General features: G+C 40.5%; 1 protein-coding gene across 1 annotated transcript in view; it reads left to right on the top strand.

The window, feature by feature from the left end:
• The window catches only part of nwd1 (NACHT and WD repeat domain containing 1), a 59,419-nt gene extending 44,654 nt beyond the window's left edge, over nt 1–14,765 (top strand). The window contains 7 exon segments of the mRNA XM_028816147.2: nt 1,142–1,390; nt 4,599–4,689; nt 4,887–5,041; nt 7,251–7,524; nt 8,289–8,839; nt 13,743–13,848; nt 13,951–14,765. Coding sequence (XP_028671980.2) covers nt 1,142–1,390; nt 4,599–4,689; nt 4,887–5,041; nt 7,251–7,524; nt 8,289–8,839; nt 13,743–13,848; nt 13,951–14,234 — 1,710 coding nt within the window. The 3' untranslated portion in view covers nt 14,235–14,765.
• The last annotated feature ends 4,327 nt before the right edge of the window (nt 14,766–19,092 follow it).

The raw sequence follows: 19,092 nt of genomic DNA, 5'->3' as shown, positions 1-19,092 counted from the left end.
AGAAAAAAAAATCTCTGGTTTGATGTGGAAAAAGATCAACACTTTGGACAGAACTTCAAGCACTATGTCTGGTGAAGACCAGGCTCTGCTCATTACCTGCATAATACCATTCCTATGGAGAAGCATGGTTGGGGCAGCAGCATGCTATAGGGGTGTTTCTCAGTGGCAGGGATAGGGAGACTGTTTAGAATTTAAGGAAGGATGAAAGCAACCAAATACAGAGAGCTTCTTGAAGAAAATCTGCTCCAGAGTGCACACGACCTCAGACTGGGATGGCAGTTCACCTTTCAGCCCCACACTGACACAAAGTATAGAGCCAAGACAACACTGGAATGGCTTCAGGACAATCCCTAGTTGTCCTTGAGTGGCCCAGCCAAAGCCCAAACAAACCCCATAGAAAAACTGACAAAAGACCGGAAGATGGCATTTTACAAGCTCTGGATCCCATCTGGATCTACCGGGAAGAATGGGGTAAACTGCCCAAATCCTGGTGTTCAAAGCTTGTAAAGGCTTACACAAGAAGATTCAAAGTTGTAAGAGGCTTCGAAAAGTACTTACAGTAATTAAGGGTCTGAATACTTCTATAAATGAGATAATTCAGTTTTTCATTTTTAATATGTTTTTGAACTTTCCTGAAAACATGTTTTTACCTTGTCATTATGGCTTAATGAATGTAGAAAGGTGGGCAAAAATTGCAAATTTATCCATTTAACATTAAACTTACAACACAATAAAGTGTGCAGAAAGTGAAGGGATCTGAATACCTTATTAATCCACTGCATATAAAATGAAAATGCACTGATTGTTTACATTTACATTGCATAAAGGTTGCCTTGTGGACTATAAACAATAACAATGCTGTTTTACAGTAGTTCTCGTATCTGACTCACTGTGTAACCCTGAACAATTGTGTGCTACAATTGGAAATAAATTAGAGTATAATAAGGCATCCTGATGTTGATCAAATAAATAATAATAACAAACTGAAGAATTAAGAGGAACAGAATTAGAAGAGAATGGAATATAATTATTTAAAGAAAATGTGCATGGAGGAGGAGGGTGATAATGTTAAAATAATTAAACCTCTCATGTCTATTATTAGAGTTTACTAAAGAACACTAACCTCATCCATTGTTTGCAGGTTAATGCTTGGAACCTGGACACCAAGGCCCTGCTCTTCAACATCAGCACAGATGGCACGAAGTTCACTGTCATCCCCGGCTCCCAGCCAATTGTTTCTCTGTCTGATTCTGGCCTTGTGACTGTCTGGGACAGCAGCACTGGGCAAACTGCCAACACCTTTTCACTAAACAGATCTCGTCCAGCCTGCTTGCTACCTTTGAAACACGGCCAAGTGATTGCAGGATTTGTTGATGGATCGATCATTCTGGTAAGTCAGTCTGTGTAATACATTGCTGGCACATACAGAAGGAAACACCAAGAAGAGCAAGGTCATAAATGAATACATTATTTCTTATTGCATCTTTTGTTTTACCACCTAATACATTTCCAGCTTGTGAGTACAAACAAATTAATTCATCCAGTCATATGGTGACATTTCTCATTAAATACACTGTCTTCGACAAAACCATTTACATTTTGGCATGTTGATTACAAATAATCATGGGTGCATTTCAATACTGTGGCTTTGTCTTGTTATTCATATATGTAACTCTCAATCCTTGCAGAATCAGTCCATCACATCAGACTCATCCCTCAGGAAATGCTGCCCACTCACTTGTTGGCATTTCTCACTCTCTTGGCTCTGCCCCTCAGCTGGTGTTCCCCAATCATACTTTCTAAATTCTCACTCCTGACTCTGCCTCTGACTAAGTGTTCTCCATTTACAGACAGGCAGCATTCAGTTCCCTGGGGTGGCCCATCACTGAGTATTATCCAGCCAAAGACTTTCATCTCGTTTTCATGACTCTGTCCCTCAGCTAATCTTCTCTAGCCATAAGCTGACAGCTCTTGTGTATCACTTGGCTCCCCACCAGGTGCATTGCAGTTACAGAGTGGCTGCTCTCTCTTTAAGCTCCATCCTCCAGGAAGTACTCAATGGTAACAGACTGCTAGCTCTGCCCCTTACCAAATACTGTTCAGTCATAGGCTAGCAGCTCTCAATTTTTTCATATAGTATTATTATTATTAAATCTTCTTCCTCTTCATCTTATCCCACTTCTATGTGAGGTCAATGTGTTGTAGGTTTTGGCATAATTAGAAATTTAAATAGCTCATTTAACACATGCAGCTCCATATGCTTTACCACATTTCTAATACAGTGTACTTTCAGAAAAATGTAATTATTAAACATAAAAACAACTTCTTGTAAAATCCACTTTATTTTTAATGCTTTAAAAATAAGTAATTGTATAATAATAATAATAATAATAATAATAATAATAATAATAATAATAGTAAGAAATATCCTGTTGAATTTACACTGAATGTACATTCTGAGGTTGTCAGCTGTAGCAAATAAGCTTGGAACAGACAAATATACCAGACTCATGAAACATGAAAAGCAGAGGAGAAAGTGCCCCTTGACAAAATCAGCAAAGAAATCATGTTCCGAGAATTCAGTTCTAAAACTTGTCGGTAGAAAATAGGATCTAGTTTTGAGGTCATCAAGTGTTGGATGAAAGCTTTACTAGTCAACAAAAAAATTAATAACCTCTTGTCAAAACCACTCCATGATCAGTTCTACAGACAGATTTTGAACAACTATGTCAGAAAGAAACTGATTTTTGGATGGTTGCGAGGCTCTGGGCTGAAGTGTCAGACAGAAAGTCTCCTCGTGGCAGCTCATGCACTTAACACACTCTATCATCAGAAGAATATTCTCAGGATATATGTATGTTAATATGCCAGCAACGAGAAGACCACATAGGTCATATTGTTGCTTAATGCTTGCTGGTAGTGCAAAAAACATACACTCATTGACACAAAACGATAGTTATCAACTTGCGCTGGTCAGTGTTTTGTGAGGTTTGTCTCCCTGTGCCTGCTCATTGGTACAATCACCAGCCTAGAAAAGTTGTTGAGATGGAGAACAGATAGATAGATAGATAGATAGATAGATAGATAGATAGATAGATAGATAGATAGATAGATAGATAGATAGATAGATAGATAGATAGATAGATAGATAGATAGATAGATAGATAGATAGATAGATAGATAGATAGATAGATAGATAGATAGATAGATAGATAGATACTTTATTAATCCCCAAGGGGAAATTCACAACACCATTGTTATAAATTATATGACTGTGAACACTGATCGTTCCATTGAAGCTAAACAACCAGACATCATTTTCCATGACAGAAGCAAGGGGCGATGTCTACTCATTGACATAGCTGTTCCAGGTGATGCAAACAGAAGTTAAAGAGGTAGAAATACTCAGCAAATACAAAGACCTTGAGATTAAGGACTTGTACATGTGGAACACAAAAGCTTGTGTGATTCCAATCATAATTGGACCACTTAGATTAGGTCTCCAAAAATATTTAAAAAAACATAAGGTAAAGCAAGTTATGCCAAAGTTCAGAAGACCTCTCTCCTTGGAATTGCCACCACAAATTGAGAAAAAGTAATAATAATAATAAAATAAATAATCATAATAATTAGAAAAAATACACATTCAGCAATGATTAAAGTTTATAGAGTAGCTTAAGAGTTGATAAAACCATTATCTTTTTATCATTGCTTTATTTCTGACTCCACCCTTCTACAAGTCAAGTCAAGTCAAGTTGGGGAGCATGCACTGGCGCAGTGCATTGCTGCACCCACCACACGATGAAACAGCTCGGTATCTCGGTTGGCAACCCCCTAGACAGACATGCGTCCCACCCTCCGGAAATAACCCTCTATCTGCTGCAACCAGGTGTTACGTGGGCGACCCCTTGGCATGATCTAGCCACTCGGGTCCCCAACAATGATCCTATGAGCTGGATCACCCTCGGTAAATTGCGCCACATGGCTGTAGTGCCGTAACTGACGCTCTGTCACAATGCAGATAATGTGCCTCATTCGGGACTCCATGAGCAACTGCTCATTTGACACAAAGTCAATCCAACGGTACCCAAAGATTTTTACGGAGAGCCACAGTACCAAAGGAGTCCAGTCTTTGTCTCAGGTCACTGAATAGCATCCATGTCTTGCAACCATATAGCAAGACAGGTGTCTTCTACAGGTGTCCTCTAATCACAAACTATTCTTTGACCCTCCAAGTGCTCTTCAACAAACTGGCAACCCTCCCTCCTCCCTCCTTTTTTCCTGGCTTCACCCCTCTTTAAATTACAGCCAGTCAACAATCTTTCAAGGATCCACTCCTCCCACTCACAACCACCTCTTCACCCATCAGCACATGCTCCTCATTCACAGACTGTCATTTTCTTCTTCTGGCTCTACCCTTTTATATATCACACGTGCTGTCCAATCAAATGCTTAACTCTATCTTTCTGCTTCTCCCTGTGTGATCTCCAGTTGTAGATTAGCATCTTACTTTAATATCAGATCTTGAGTAATATTCCTCATGCCTTTCCCAAACATCCACTTTCATTGACACTTCTTTTTACTGTTCCTCCCTTCAGATTTCTACCAATGGCCGTTATGTGGTAGAAAATGTTGAGTCTGCAGTGTCACTTCTTGCACTTTCTGAGGATGAGACCATCATATGTGCAGGTAAGTGTCTAACCAGTCATCCCAGTCTGAAAAATGAATACAATAACAAAATACAGACACTCTTGAGTGGTCTGTACAAGAAAACCATCCCATTTCATTCCACAGTATGATTTCCACCACATCCCATTGTACCTACTGTGCAGAATCAAAACTATGACCATTACATGTCCACTTATATTTATTTGTTTTTGTTACAGGTTATGGGAATTTCATCGCTGCATTACAGGTTAAGCCAAATGCCATGGTACAAATGCATGCTGACCATCTGGAGCATGATGAGGAGGTGCAATCTGCTGTTGTGAGCGTTACCCAGGAGGTTATAGTTAGTGGTTCCAAAGATGAGACCATACGGGTTAGTACTAGTAAAAGCAGCAAGTCAGAGGTAATTTTTACATAACACACATTTCTACACAAGTGGACATGCTATTACAAATACGTGAGTAAGTGGAGAAAACATTGCAAACATACATATTCAATCTTATTTCTAATTGTGGGATAATTGTAATGAATAATAGCATTGTGTAGTGCTAAACATGCACCTGTCACCCAGTACCACCTATCACTGACTTGTGACATTACCATATCCTCATCAATATTTTAATTCTTGAAGCGTCAATGCCAGCCCAGACTAGCATGCTTCCCTGCTGAAAAAACCCTCTTCACTCATCATCAGTAGTCAGCTCGCATCTGAGAATTGCTTCATCACTTAATGTCAGTTGTCCCTGCATGATGTCTGTTGTAGCTGGCACTATCCACATATCCCATAGCTCTAGTCACAAATTGGCATCTTTTATTATTATCCTGAGTCAGTGGTTGAAACCATGGACTGAAATTCTCAAACCTGACATACACCATGTGTTTCATGACCAGTCATAGCATCATAATTCATGCTGAGACATACAACCATAAATTATTAAAAAGCATCTGAGATCTGACCTTCAGTTTAGTCAGTGCCAGCCTTTCCACTTTCTTAGAGTTGAATCCACTCCTTTATATTGCTGCACCAAACTTCCAAAACTGGCATAATCCCCTCAATCAGAATGAGCAAACATACGAATTGCACCTAAACAGCCCTGTATTGAGTACATTCTCATTAGAACACCCCTGACCTTAACACCAACAGTTACATGCTTGCATTACTCAGATGCCTAATCTCACTATTTAACCCCATTCAGCTGCAGATGGCATCTCTGGCAGTCGGCTTTGCCCCTTCAGTTAGTAACACAAGTCAAAGGCTGGCTGGATGTCTCAATTGGCAAGTGGTGGCACTTCTTAGATTAGATTAGATTAGATTATATACTTTTTTAATCCCCAAGGGGAAATTCAAATCCATACTGCAGCCAACACATAAGATTCACATTTGCCAACTTAAAGAACAGTATAAACAATAGAAATAAACATACAATACAATAAATGTTATGCTAAAATAACAGTAGCAAATTGATACCTGTACTATTTTTCTATGGCTTCTGGTTGGAGTGAGGGAAGGGATGTTGGGAGGTAGCATTGAAGTGCCCGAAGGCAGCAGTCAGAAAAGGTCCCAAGAGGCACATCTTACTGTATTGTGCAGGAATGAGTCTGTAGTTGTAAGGACTCCAAAAAAGCTCCCCTGAAGGGAATAGGCAAAATTATTCATGATAGCATTCAAGTTTGTCACCATCCTCTTTTCCACAACAGCCTTCAGTGTCCAGAGATATGTCCCGAGACAGAGATGGCTTTACCGATAGGGCTGTTCAGGCATTTTATATCACCTGAACCCAAGTTGCTATCCCAGGAGATCACCATGAAGAACAAAACACTGGCTACAATGGACTGGTAAAGCATTTCCAGTGACATGCTACACACATCAAAAGACCCGAGTCTTCTCAGCATGTAAAGTCTACTCTGGGCCTTCTGGCCACAGTGTTGTCAGACCAGTTTGCTATTAATGTGGAACCCCTAGGGACCTACAGCCGTGCACCACCTCCACTTCCTCCTGCTGAATGGAAAGTGGTCTCAAGGACTCCTTAACCCACTAAAAGTCCATCTCTGTCTCATTTGTCTTGCACCACAAAATGAAGTCCACTATCAGCTTCCTGTACTCCAACTCATTTCCATTATTATTTCAGCCCACGATGGAGGAGTTGTCTGAGAACTTCTGTAGACAGCAAACACTGAAGTTGCTGTAGTTCTAGTGCAGGATATGCCAGTCCAACATCCTTATCACCTACACAGCTCTAACATTGCTAGAAATTACTTGAGTTTAGGATTAAGAAACATGTAGTATGTTTTTCCACAAAGCAGACAAATATTAATGCTTGTCTGACACCTTTATCTAAGGTGATTTACAATATTTGAGAGATACAATTTGTCACATTTCTTTTTTCTTTCCAATTGGAGCACAGGCAGATGAAGTGACTTGCTCATAGCCACACAGTGTTAGAAATGGGATTTGAACCTATACCCTCAGAGTCTGAAGTCGTAAGCTTTAACCACTACATCTCACTTCCCAGACAGTTAATGTGTGTTTAAAACCAGGAATTAACAACACCTGACACTTTTCTTCCTCTCTTGTATCCCAGGTATGGAGTCTGTACAATGGACTCTTACTAGATTCCTTCCGTGGGATGGGTGCCCCCGTGAGCACACTGGCACTCTTTCGTGATGTTGTTGTCTCTGCTTCCCGAAGCACCTACTACCTGAAGTTCTGGCATCTAGGCTACGATAAGAGCCACAGGACAAAACCCCCAGTGCCTCAGCACAGCTCCATGACAACACTCCTTCACTCTGGAGACCTGGTATACTTCCCACAGGCTTCAGATAAGAAGAAGATTGTCATCTGGAATGATGAAGAAGGTAGGAACTCAAGAGGCGGGAGGATAGGGGTCTCACCCTGTCACTAACACCTGACTGTCTGATTGTCAGTAATAAGGGGGGTACAAGGGAAGGGAGGGAAAGGGAACTAAATGCATACTTAGCTTATTATTAGTGGAATTCATTTAAAGGCAAGTGGGTTAAGGTGTAGCAGCTGTTGCATCCTCTGCAAATGACATTTTTTACTTTGGTATGGACAATTCAAAGCCATTTTCTTGCTGGAGTCATTCACAGCCCCCTAGGCACAGCAGGCTAAACTATTTAGGTGTTCATATTACTAGTTTGGCAGTAAGAGTCATCCAGCCTTCAATCTATTAATGGAACCCACTAAATCCAATGTTGGAGTCTTGGGGAGCTGTAGCTTTCTTATTAGCTTCAGATGAAAGGCAGAAACCAGTTCTTGGGTGAGGTACCAGTCCAGCACATGACACTTGCCCAATGTAGAATAACCTGTTGCCTTTAAATTTCTGTAAGATGTAGAAGGAGTACCCAAAAAAAGCCCACTCAGAAATGGGGAGAATGTTTGTGCTTCACAAAGGCAGTGACTACAGTATGTGCACCCTCTGCTGGACTTGGATGAATAGGCACTGCTATAATTGGCCATTCATGGTGTTATGTTATGACGTGATGGCATGATTGGTAGATGAATATAGGACATGGAAAAGAAACATGACCATGGGAGTGGTCTAATCTAGTACATCATATGCTTACTGCCCAACCATCTCTCAATGTGTTGTTATTAACAGGTGTGACCAAAGACACTATTGATACTTCAGCCGAAGTCTGCTGTCTGGACATTGCACAGAACAAGAGGCTCTTATTTTGTGGGCTGGTATCTGGCACAGTGCTCGTTTTCCCTCTGAATTCCCCCTCAGACACCATGTGCCTCCCGCCCCCTTCTTCTCCTCAAAAAGTCCGCTGCTTTGGAGTGAGCCCGAATGAGGAATGGCTGGCAGTGGCCTATGAGGACACAATCTTACTATATAATATCTACCCTGGCATGGAGCACTGCATGGTCGAGGGGCCTGATCACACCTTCCTACTCCCTCAAAAAGCAATCATTACTAGCATAGCTGTACTTTCTAACTACCGCATGGTCTACGGAACGGAGGCTGGAGAAGTGACTCTGCACCTCCTGAACGAGTCTACCTCTGTGCCTCTGAAGTCACACAGCAGCAGCATCACCTGCATAGCGGTCAGCCATGGTGAAACGCACGCTCTGATTGGCTCGCAAGATTCGGTGCAGCGCCTGTGGGACTTGAACCTTAGCCTTCTAGACCATGAAATAGACTATAAGGTGAGTCACTTTAAATTTGTTAAACGAAATCTGTAAAACCTTTGTGGGAAATATTGGAATCTTTTCAGCTCTTGATAGTGTGAAGTTCAAGATCAGGAGCATCAACTATTAAGCTTGTGTACATGCAAAAAGAGGCTTGAAATGTTCGTACACAACTTCCCACGCAAACATCAGGATTAATAAAAGAAATCTTGATGGGGGAACTTGCGTATATCTACAGCAACACTGATCCATGCATTTGCAATATTTTGGAGAAACTGGGAAATTACAACATCCTTGATCAAGTAAGGAAATGCAGTCAAACCAGCTAAATGACAACTTGCATGTATAATAATTCATATCACTGAGCTGCTATTATAAAGTGTGTTGATGTGACAAACATATTACACCTCAAAAGAGTTGAATATGGTGTTCAGACTGTGTTTTAGTTTAGTATATTTGCACTGAAGAACGTTTTGGGTTTTTCATCAGTTTATATTGGCTACCTGTTCTCATTTGTCAGGGAACTGGCTGACAGGTCAACAGTATCTCAGCCAAACCTCACTCCTTCGTGACCGCTGTGCTGAAAGCCATTGAACAACCCATGAGGCACTACATCCATTTTTCCTATGGTGTGGATGTACATACATAAAATATAAAATATTTTTGTGAACATAAACAGGCAATGTGCATTGTCCAGTTCTCTTAATGTAACAGGAGCAATTTACTACACTCATATTGCAATAATGACAGCTAGTTAGAATGAAGCTGCTTTTAAACGTGAGCATAACATCCCATTAAGACACAAGTCACCTGTGATGCCAAGATGAGACTGACAACCCTTGTGTCTCCATGGCCTGGATCAGCCTATGATTAGTTCATTTTGAGACAAAATGGCTTTGACAGGCATGATGGTGCTTTACATGGTAGCCAGCTTGTTGGTGAGGTAACTGGCTGAACCCGCAGTCTTTCACATAGCCTGTACTATTCATTGTAACAGCAATCACGTCATTACATGGATCACTCAGACCCTGGCACCTTATGCCTTTACCTGACTCTCAGAATGCAGAGGAGAGGTGTTATAATTCCACACATGATCTTTTGCTCTCAGTTGTGGAGCGCAGCCAGATACTCTTGAATGCAGGTGGCAGGGTATCGATGCGTCAGATAGGAAGAGGCTGCTCTACCAGCCATTGAAGTTCTGCAGAATTGTGATTGCATATGTATGAGGTTGATTGACATGCTCCATATATGAATGTTTCAGAGTAGCATTTAAGACATGTTCGCGTATGCACATTTGCATGGAGATTGTGTGTAAGCAAGTTTATATAAATCTTTTTTTGGCGTACATGCAGTACTTTTCTGCTTTTTTGGCATGTGCATATTTTCACACTCAAATCCACGCAAAGTTTAATAAATGAGGCAACAGGTCCTCAAGATGTCTAATTGATAAGCCTGACTTAACTTCAAGTCTTCATTCATATCAACAGATTAATCATTCATTTTCTGGCCAGCTCGTTGAGTTCAGGGTTGGCTATGCTTTCCCCACAAAAATCTGGATTAAAAATGCAGTAATCAGCCTTGGGCACATTGGACACTAATGCTGAGCCAATTTAATTTCACCAATGAGCCTAACACACGTCTTTGTGATGTGGGATAATGTACAGACTCCTGAGATTTGAACCAAGGACTCTGAAACTGTGAGACATCAACACAAACCACAATAAACAAATCAAGAATGTCAAAAACAGGCGTGAATGAACACCATTAGAACTAATATGTACTTAACTTTGTGAATTAACTAATGAGCAGTCCTCCTGTGTTGACTCAAAGTCAAATCTGGCTTGGCCTAGTGGTTAAGGTCCTGTACTGTAAAGCACAATGTTTCTGGTTTGATCCTTACTACTGACTCGTAAAAAAAACACTTTAAACCATTAATTCCATCAACTGTATAAGCACAGAAGCCAGCTGTATTATTAAAGTGAAAAAGTGGTGTAATTCTGTAAAATCCATAGAGTTTAACATTTATTGATGTGAAGACAATCACTTAATGAATTTTCAGATTAGTCTTTGGTTAAACCAGTCATTAATGAAATAATCTGGTAAGGCTTCCACATTATTTTCTTTATCTTTCTCTGTAGAAAGGATTTCCCTCCATTAAAAATCTATCAACGTAACTGAAGCACTACTTTTAAAAAACAAGTAATACAATTTTATCGAAAAATGCAAGGATTATAGAAATATGATAACTCATATATATCAACATAGAAGACAGGATGTAAGACAGATGAGACAAACACAACACAACACAGAACAGACTGGCTATTTGCTGGCCATTTAGACTTCAAATTAATCTTAGCACAGATAAACAGTTTTATTGTCCCAAGTCTTTAAGTATGGTGTCTGACGCTGTGTGCAGTTGAGTGTCATTGCTTTAGGGTCAAGGGGAGGATTCTTCTTGCATTTAATGCAGTTTTAGTTTTTGCTACATGGTCCTTTGCCCATAGTGTGGTATGATGTCACCTTCCTCAGCTCATTGTTAGGCTGTGTATTCTGCAACTTCATAAGGAAAAGTGTAACTCTGTGTTGCACAAGTGTGTAGGTGCTGAAGTTCCTTTTTTGAAATAATGGCTGCTTCTCAGTCTTCTCAGAGTGGACTTGGTCACTTGCTCAGAGCTTGGCTTAGAAGAGTGGATCCCTAGTTCATAATATGCAGCTCCAAGACTCTATGGAGAGTAGCTGTCATGAACTAGGAGTCCCAAGCAGTAATGAGTCCCAAGCACTTCCACAAGCTTCTTACAATAAGTTACTGGAATTTTAGCCCACTCCTCCAGACAGAACTGGTGTAACTAGGACAGGTTTGTAGGCCTCCTCGCTTGCACATGCTTTTTCATTTCTGCCCACAAATTTTCAGTCAGATTGAGGTCAGGGCTTTATGATGACCACTCCAATAGCTTGACCTTGTCATTCTTAAGCCATTCTGCCACACCTTTGGAGGTATGTTCAGGGGTGTTGTCCATTTGAAAGACCCATTTATGACTGAGTTTCAACTTCCTTGCTGAGCTCTTGAGATGTTGCTGCAGTGTATCCTCAAGATGCCATCTATTTTGTGAAGTGCACCAGTCCCTGCTTCAGGAAAGCATCCTCACAACATGATGCTCCCAACCCCATGCTTGATGGTTGGGATGGTGTTCTTTGGCTCACAAGCCTTACCTTTTATCCTCCAAACATAATAATGGTCATTAGGGCCAAACGGTTAGATCTTGAATTCATCAGACTAGAGGACATTTCTCCAGAAGTTAAGATCTTTGTCCCCAAGTGCCATTGCAAAATACAGTCTAGCCTTTTTATGGTGCTTTGGAGTAGTGTCTTCTTACTTGCTGAGCAGCCTTTCAGGTTATGTTGATATAGGACTTGTTTTACTGTAAATATAGATACTTGTCTACCTGTTTTCTCCAGCATCTTCACAAGGTCCTTTGCTTTTTTTCTGTTATTGACCCCCGTGACCCTGTAGTTAGGATATAGCAGGTTGGATGGATGGACTTTTCATGCCAAAGTACAGTATGTTCTTCTCTAGGAGATGGAATTCATTTCCTTCCTGAGCGGTATGACAGCTGTGTGCTCCCATGGTCTTCATACTTGCGTATTATTATTTGTACAGATGAACATGGAACCTTCAGATATTTGGAAATTGCTCTCAAGGGTGAACCAGATTTGTGGAGGTCCACATTTTTTTACTGAGGTCTTGGCTGATTTCTTTTGATTTTCCCAGAGAGGCAGTGAGTTTGACAGTAGACCTTAACATACTTCCACAAGTTGACTCCAATTAGGCTAATTGCCTATCAGAAGCTGTCTAATTGCAGGGACCCTGGGGCTGGTAGAGTTGGTACTGACATGATGACCACAGTAGTTGCTTAGACCTTTCCCAACCCCAGAAATGGTACTCAGAGGAAGTAGTCCTAGTGCAGGACTTTAAAGGATCTACTGGTCTTAAGCTGGTAATACCTGAAGTTGGGAGATGTAGTAGTGGCAAATGTAGTACTGGCAGGATGAAGAGAAACAACAAAAAGTAAAAGGTGTAAAGAGTCAGCAGACTTTAGGCAATTGGAGCAGCAGTCCTTCCAGTCAGTTAGGCATTGAACTATTTAGTTAGGTCCAGAAGGGCTTTAGGTTTATTATTTTTTCCTTTCATTTTGTATACTTATTTACAAATATAATGTATCATACTGTATCATACCATATCATTTTCCTTTTGTACATTTAGGCTTCCTTAGCTTTATGGGTTTGGCAGCATCTCAAGATCAAATCCAATAGTACAAAGACCCACTGGTCACACTTGCACCACTCCTATTAATAAGACATATTTGTGAGTAGTGGTGGTTAGTGCTGCTACAGTACCTCACAGATATAAGCTACTGAGTTTAACCCCTTGTCCACACAATGGGAATGCAGAGTCTGTAAATTTTTCCTGTGTCTGCTCGGATTTATTCTTATTTACTCATTTTTTCATTCCACATCATAAAGACATTCACGTTACATTAACTGGCACCTTAAAATAAGCTGGGTGTGGGTGTGCATGTGCCCCGTGATTTAATGCCATCTATCCAGGGTTGGTTCCCTCTTTGTGTCCTGTGCTGACAGGACAGGGACTCGGCTCTCTGAAACCCTCATCTTTATCAGTGGTTTTAAAACTGACTGGATATTATATTTTGTTGTGAATTACAAATATGATGCCCATTATTTTATTTGTGTTGTTGAGTATACTGTATTAAACACTATTAGAAATTGTCATAATCCTGTAATTGACTAATTGAAGCAGTTAAATGTTAAAATATATTCAAAGTGGCTATCATATTCAGTATGCATAAGTCCCCTGTTTAATGTCTTCATATTCTAGTTAATTTCACTGTGTATTTTTTTTTAGAGTTTCTTTTTTCAGGGGATCCTCTGTGCTGCATTTTCCCAGGATGATCAGTTTGTGTTTACAGGATCCCATGATAGGACAATCAAAGTCTGGCATGTAGACAATGGTAAAGATACCATTTTTTTCCTGTATTCTATGAATCCATTGTTAAGGAATAAGTTAAAACACATCTTTGATGTCACCTGTTTTTTTTCTTTTTATCATTCAGGTACTCTGCTGGCTGTTCAGTACGTCTATGCCTCTGTCATAAGAATCATTCCTACCTCCGAAGGCTTCACTGCCCTCACTTATCTGGGCTATGTGATTAAGGAGAAATTCTCCTGTCCCCGAAGGGTCCCACTGCAGTACAACCCACTGCAGAATTTCAGGGCATCATACACCTTGAACTCCCGTAAACCTCCCCCTGTGTATCCATCACCGTCTCCTGATCCACAGAAGAAGGTGGCCCAGCGGGATGGTGTGAGAGCATCTCAGATGTGCTATCTTCTCTAATCAATGAAACGAGAAAGTGGAAGGTACTGGATTTTTGAAAAGCAATTGGCTAGCCTTCTGGATGACCCAACAACGAAATACATTCCTGCGTGCTTTAGAAGTGAAATGAGTTGTTAAGTACATGGGTCTCAAGAAACTAACCCGTGAAAGAATATATGCTTTAAATAGCACCTTGCACAAAATACTATATACCTTACAGTTATCCAGTATTTAACAAAGTGCCAAATTTAATTCACTCATGTTTCTTCCATTTCTGAAATGTACAATAAAATTAAGTCATTTGTAGTTGTATTTCAAGAGTGAATTTATGTGTGTCAAGCAGAAAGCTGCATATTGAAATTGTTTATTGATCAAAGCAGAGTGGGCATTGATGGTCTGTTTGTTTGTGGTTTCTTAAAACAAATAAGTGTAGCATTAACTTTTATATTCCTTTTCCTCTTAAGACAGGGGTACTCAATCATGGTCCTGGAGGGCCACAGTGGCTGCAGGTTTTCGCTTCAACCCAATTGCTTAATAAGAAGCACTTATTGCTTAAGTAACACTTCTGCTTCACTTTAGTTAAGATTTTGAACCTTTATTGCTTTTTTTAGTCTTAAACAGCTGTATTCTTGGTTTTTAATTGCTCCTAATTAGCAATAACATTCAAATGACGAAAGAGACCAGCATTTCTCCATTTCGCTTATTACCATTTACACCTGTGTGTATTTATCATGCACTATTGGGTTTAACTAAATACTTGGAAGGAAAGTGAAGAGAAAAAAAGTGAAGGACTGAGAATTACTCATCCATTTTAGCCTTCAAATCATTTGGATGATATCCTTAGAAAGGGGAAGAAAATCTAGGATATGAGAATGACCTGACATAGCAGAGTTAGACCACTAACAAGCCATGACATTAAATTATTGGCAAAAATTTCTTTCTAACTAAGCAGCCGGGTTAGAACAAAAACTTGCAGCCACTGCAGCCATCCAGGACTGTGATTGAGAACCCCTGTCTTAAGAGAAGGACCAATGAGTCATAGTGGACTCAATATTATCAACCACCAGGCAGTTTTCAGAAGCCTTTAGGAAGGCTAACAGAATGTTAGGTTTTTTAGCACTATGTGTGGACTACAAGTCAGAGGAGGTTATGCTCAAGCTTTATAACGCACTGGTGAGACCTCATCTGGAGTACTGGGCACTGTTGTGGTCTCCAGTCTACAAAAAAGATACAGTGAGACTAGAAAAAGTCCAGAGAAGAGCAACTAGGCTGATTCCAGAACTGCAGCTATGAGGAGTGACTGAAGGAATTGAACCATTTCTATTTATAAAAATAGAGATGAAGAGGAGACATGATTGAAGTGTTTAAAAATACGAAAGGAATTAGTACAATGGATCAAGACTGTTACTTTAAAATGAGTTCAGCAAGAACACAGGAGCATGGTTGGAAACTTGCTGTGGGTAAATTTTGCATGAACATTAGGAAGTTTTCGTTTACATGGAGGACCATAGATACATGAAAATAAGTTACCAAGTAGTGTGGTAGACAATAGGACTTTAGGGACCTTCAAAACTCGACTTGATGTTATTTTAGAATTAAGTGGATAGGATTGGCAAGCTTGGCTGGAATGAATGACCCGTTCTTGTGAAAAGCTTTTCTAATGTTCAAAGAATGTCACTTCATCTGTGAAACCCCATCACAAAATATCTGTCCCACTCCAATACTGGTTCACTTATTTGACTAAAATAAGTTTATTCATGATATGTATTTGTTACTAGTCACACTGGTGAAAAAATATAAAACAATGCAGTGAAAATGCAGTACACCAGGAGTGTCAAATGGGAAGTCTCTGCAGGTCTTCATTCCAGCACCAGAGGATTTTTCTTCAGGTTCTTTGTCACATCCCAAGGACGTGTGGTGAAGCTGATTTGTCCCAATAATTGCTGTATAATAAATAATTCTCACACCCATTTAATCCAATCTAGTATCACTGGAGCCTGTTCCAGCATCACGGAATAGAAGGTAGGAATCACCTCTGAATGGGACTCCAATCTATCCCAGGAACATCGCACGCACTTTTAAACAAGAACATTTTAGAACTGCCAATTATCATAACTTATGAGGGGTGATTTCACACAGACAGGAGCTAGGTATGGGATCTGAACCCAGGATACTGGGTCCATGAGATAAGAGCTCTAACCACTACACCACCACCTCTTCCCTGTTCATGTTGTTCTTATTTAATGAATATTCAAATATCCAAGATAAAGAGATGAACTGAAATAGGTTCAAGGTATTCACATTTACACTAAGTAAGTCAGACAAGGGTGATGATGCCACTTCTATGTGGTAGTTTATGTCAGAATACAAATCAGAAGGGAAAAAGAAATCATCAACGCTGAAGAAAGCTTTTGATGGCCAATGAAGCAGTGTGTGGTGCACACATCTACCATCAGCACATCCATTTCAAAGCCTGGCGTGTCCACTGATTGACTGAAGACCTACCTATTTATTGATGCTACGACCACTCAGAGTTTAATCGTTATAAAGTGCAAGTCTGGTTGGATTCACAGTATCTGCTAAGGTTTACACATTTGCCAGTTTGCTTTAACTTTATACATTTAAAATGAGATCAGAAAATGATTTCTGAATAATCGTGATGACATAAACGTGTGACTCAATTTGGCTCCGGTATTGGGCCTGGTTAGGCCTATGCTTACTAACCCCAGCCTATGGTGCATGAGTGCATTTTAGTATACAGCTTCCTTTATTTAAAGATCAATTAATTATAAACCATCACAGTAAAGGTGCCAGTGTTAAGACGATGTAACATTATGTGACTTGTGTCATGGTGTTTGTCAGATTTGCCAACCCCATTCGCTGATCTTGTCATTGCACCACTTCAAATTACAGTACACAACTGAAAATCGCAGCCCATGTCATGTTTACCAACAGAGCACCGATTATCCAGTGCAGTTGTGCTTGGCCCTTTTTCTGAAAGCCAATAGTTTGTTGACTGAATGGTTAACAGCTGCAGCAAGTTCAGCAGCAATCTTTGCCCTTGAATTCTTTTTCCCAATCTGTTATGGTATGTAAAATAGGAGGCATCAGACAGACAAGCTTCTCATCTGCCTGTAGGGTTCCAGTAACCTTCTGCTCTCTGTTTCTGAGCCCATTTTCCTACCCATCTACACACTTCACCTTGAACTCCCATCTCTTTTAATTTGATGCTCAACCTCTCATGTGGCACCTTATCAAATGCTTTCTGAAAGTCAAGACAAATAATACGATATACTTCACTTTGATCCTTTTTCTGCTTCCTCACAGAATTACAGCATGTTAGTAAAACATCAAGTCCCTCTTTTGAATCCTTGCTGACTGTTCAGTAAAACTCCTGTTCTTGCCATGTGTTACTCAATCTCTGCCTTTATAATTCCTCCCAATAATTTGCCTGTGACTGCGGTGGGTTGGCACCCTGCCCGGGATTGGTTCCTGCCTTGTGCCCTGTGTTGGCTGGGATTGGCTCCAGCAGACCCCCGTGACCCTGTGTTCAGATTCAGCGGGTTGGAAAATGGATGGATGGAATTTTGCCTGTGATGCACATTAAGCGGGCGGCACGGTGGCGCAGTGGTAGTGCTGCTGCCTCGCAGTTAGGAGACCCGGGTTCGCTTCCCGGGTCCTCCCTGCGTGGAGTTTGCATGTTCTCCCCGTGTCTGCGTGGGTTTCCTCCGGGCGCTCCGGTTTCCTCCCACAGTCCAAAGACATGCAGGTTAGGTGGATTGGCGATTCTAAATTGGCCCTAGTGTGTGCTTGGTGTGTGGGTGTGTTTGTGTGTGTGTTCTGCGGTGGGTTGGCACCCTGCCCGGGATTGGTTCCCTGCCTTGTGCCCTGTGTTGGCTGGGATTGGCTCCAGCAGACCCCCGCGACCCTGTGTTCGGATTCAGTGGGTTGGAAAATGGATGGATGGATGCACATTAAGCTTACTGGCCTATATGGTTGCTTGGATCTACCTGGTTTCCCTTTTTATATAATGGGAAAATATTTGCCATTTTCCAGTCCTTCGGAAAATTTCCCCAGTGCACAGTGACTACCTAAAAATATGTGTCAAGGGTTAATATATGTACTCGTTATCCTTAAAAACTCAAGGATAAATATTATCTGGTCCTGTAGATTTGTTTGATTTTAGCCTATTTAATCTAAACAGCACTTCTCTCTCTACAATTTCCAAATCAATCTGTACCATCTTAGTAGTCTCTTTTACCCCTGGGAGGTTATCTACATTACTTTCTCACATGTAAAGACCTGAGAAAAATATGAATTTAGAGCATCAGCTATTTCACTGTCTGTATTCTTTAATTCCCCTTTACTATTCCTGATGTGCTTCACCTCTTCCTTGACTGTTCTTTTACTACTAAAATACTGAAAAAATCTATTTTGGTCGTCTTTTGTTATATTTGCTATGTTCCTCTCTAATAGAGCCCATGATGGCAAGGATTCAAGACAGGACACAGTCCTGTACATGACTGCCCATCTATTGCAGGGCCTTCCCAAACAGGATTAGATTGGAATGGCAAGAAGCCTATCCTGCACAACTTTGGGGATTTGAGAATACCTTCACAGATATGGTCGAAAATGGTCAAACTCCATATAGACCACATCAATGTTCAGATTTTAAACCAGATTGCATAATTTATGATGCAGCAGCAATACCTGATGTGCTGTGGTGGTGACTAAGAAAATTCTTACTGGAAAAAAGAAAAAAAATGCATGCATACCCAACAAAACAATTGAATTTACAGCCAGTCACTTGCATGATAATTTCAGGATTTTCAATCCCTGATTGTGCTTCACACCTCGAAAAGAGTAGAAGGTCCAGCAG

Source organism: Erpetoichthys calabaricus, chromosome 12 (genome assembly GCF_900747795.2).
Source record: "Erpetoichthys calabaricus chromosome 12, fErpCal1.3, whole genome shotgun sequence".
NCBI lineage: Eukaryota > Metazoa > Chordata > Cladistia > Polypteriformes > Polypteridae > Erpetoichthys > Erpetoichthys calabaricus.
The sequence above is the reverse complement of the archived record's forward strand: the minus strand, read 5'-3'. Positions and strand labels throughout refer to the sequence as shown.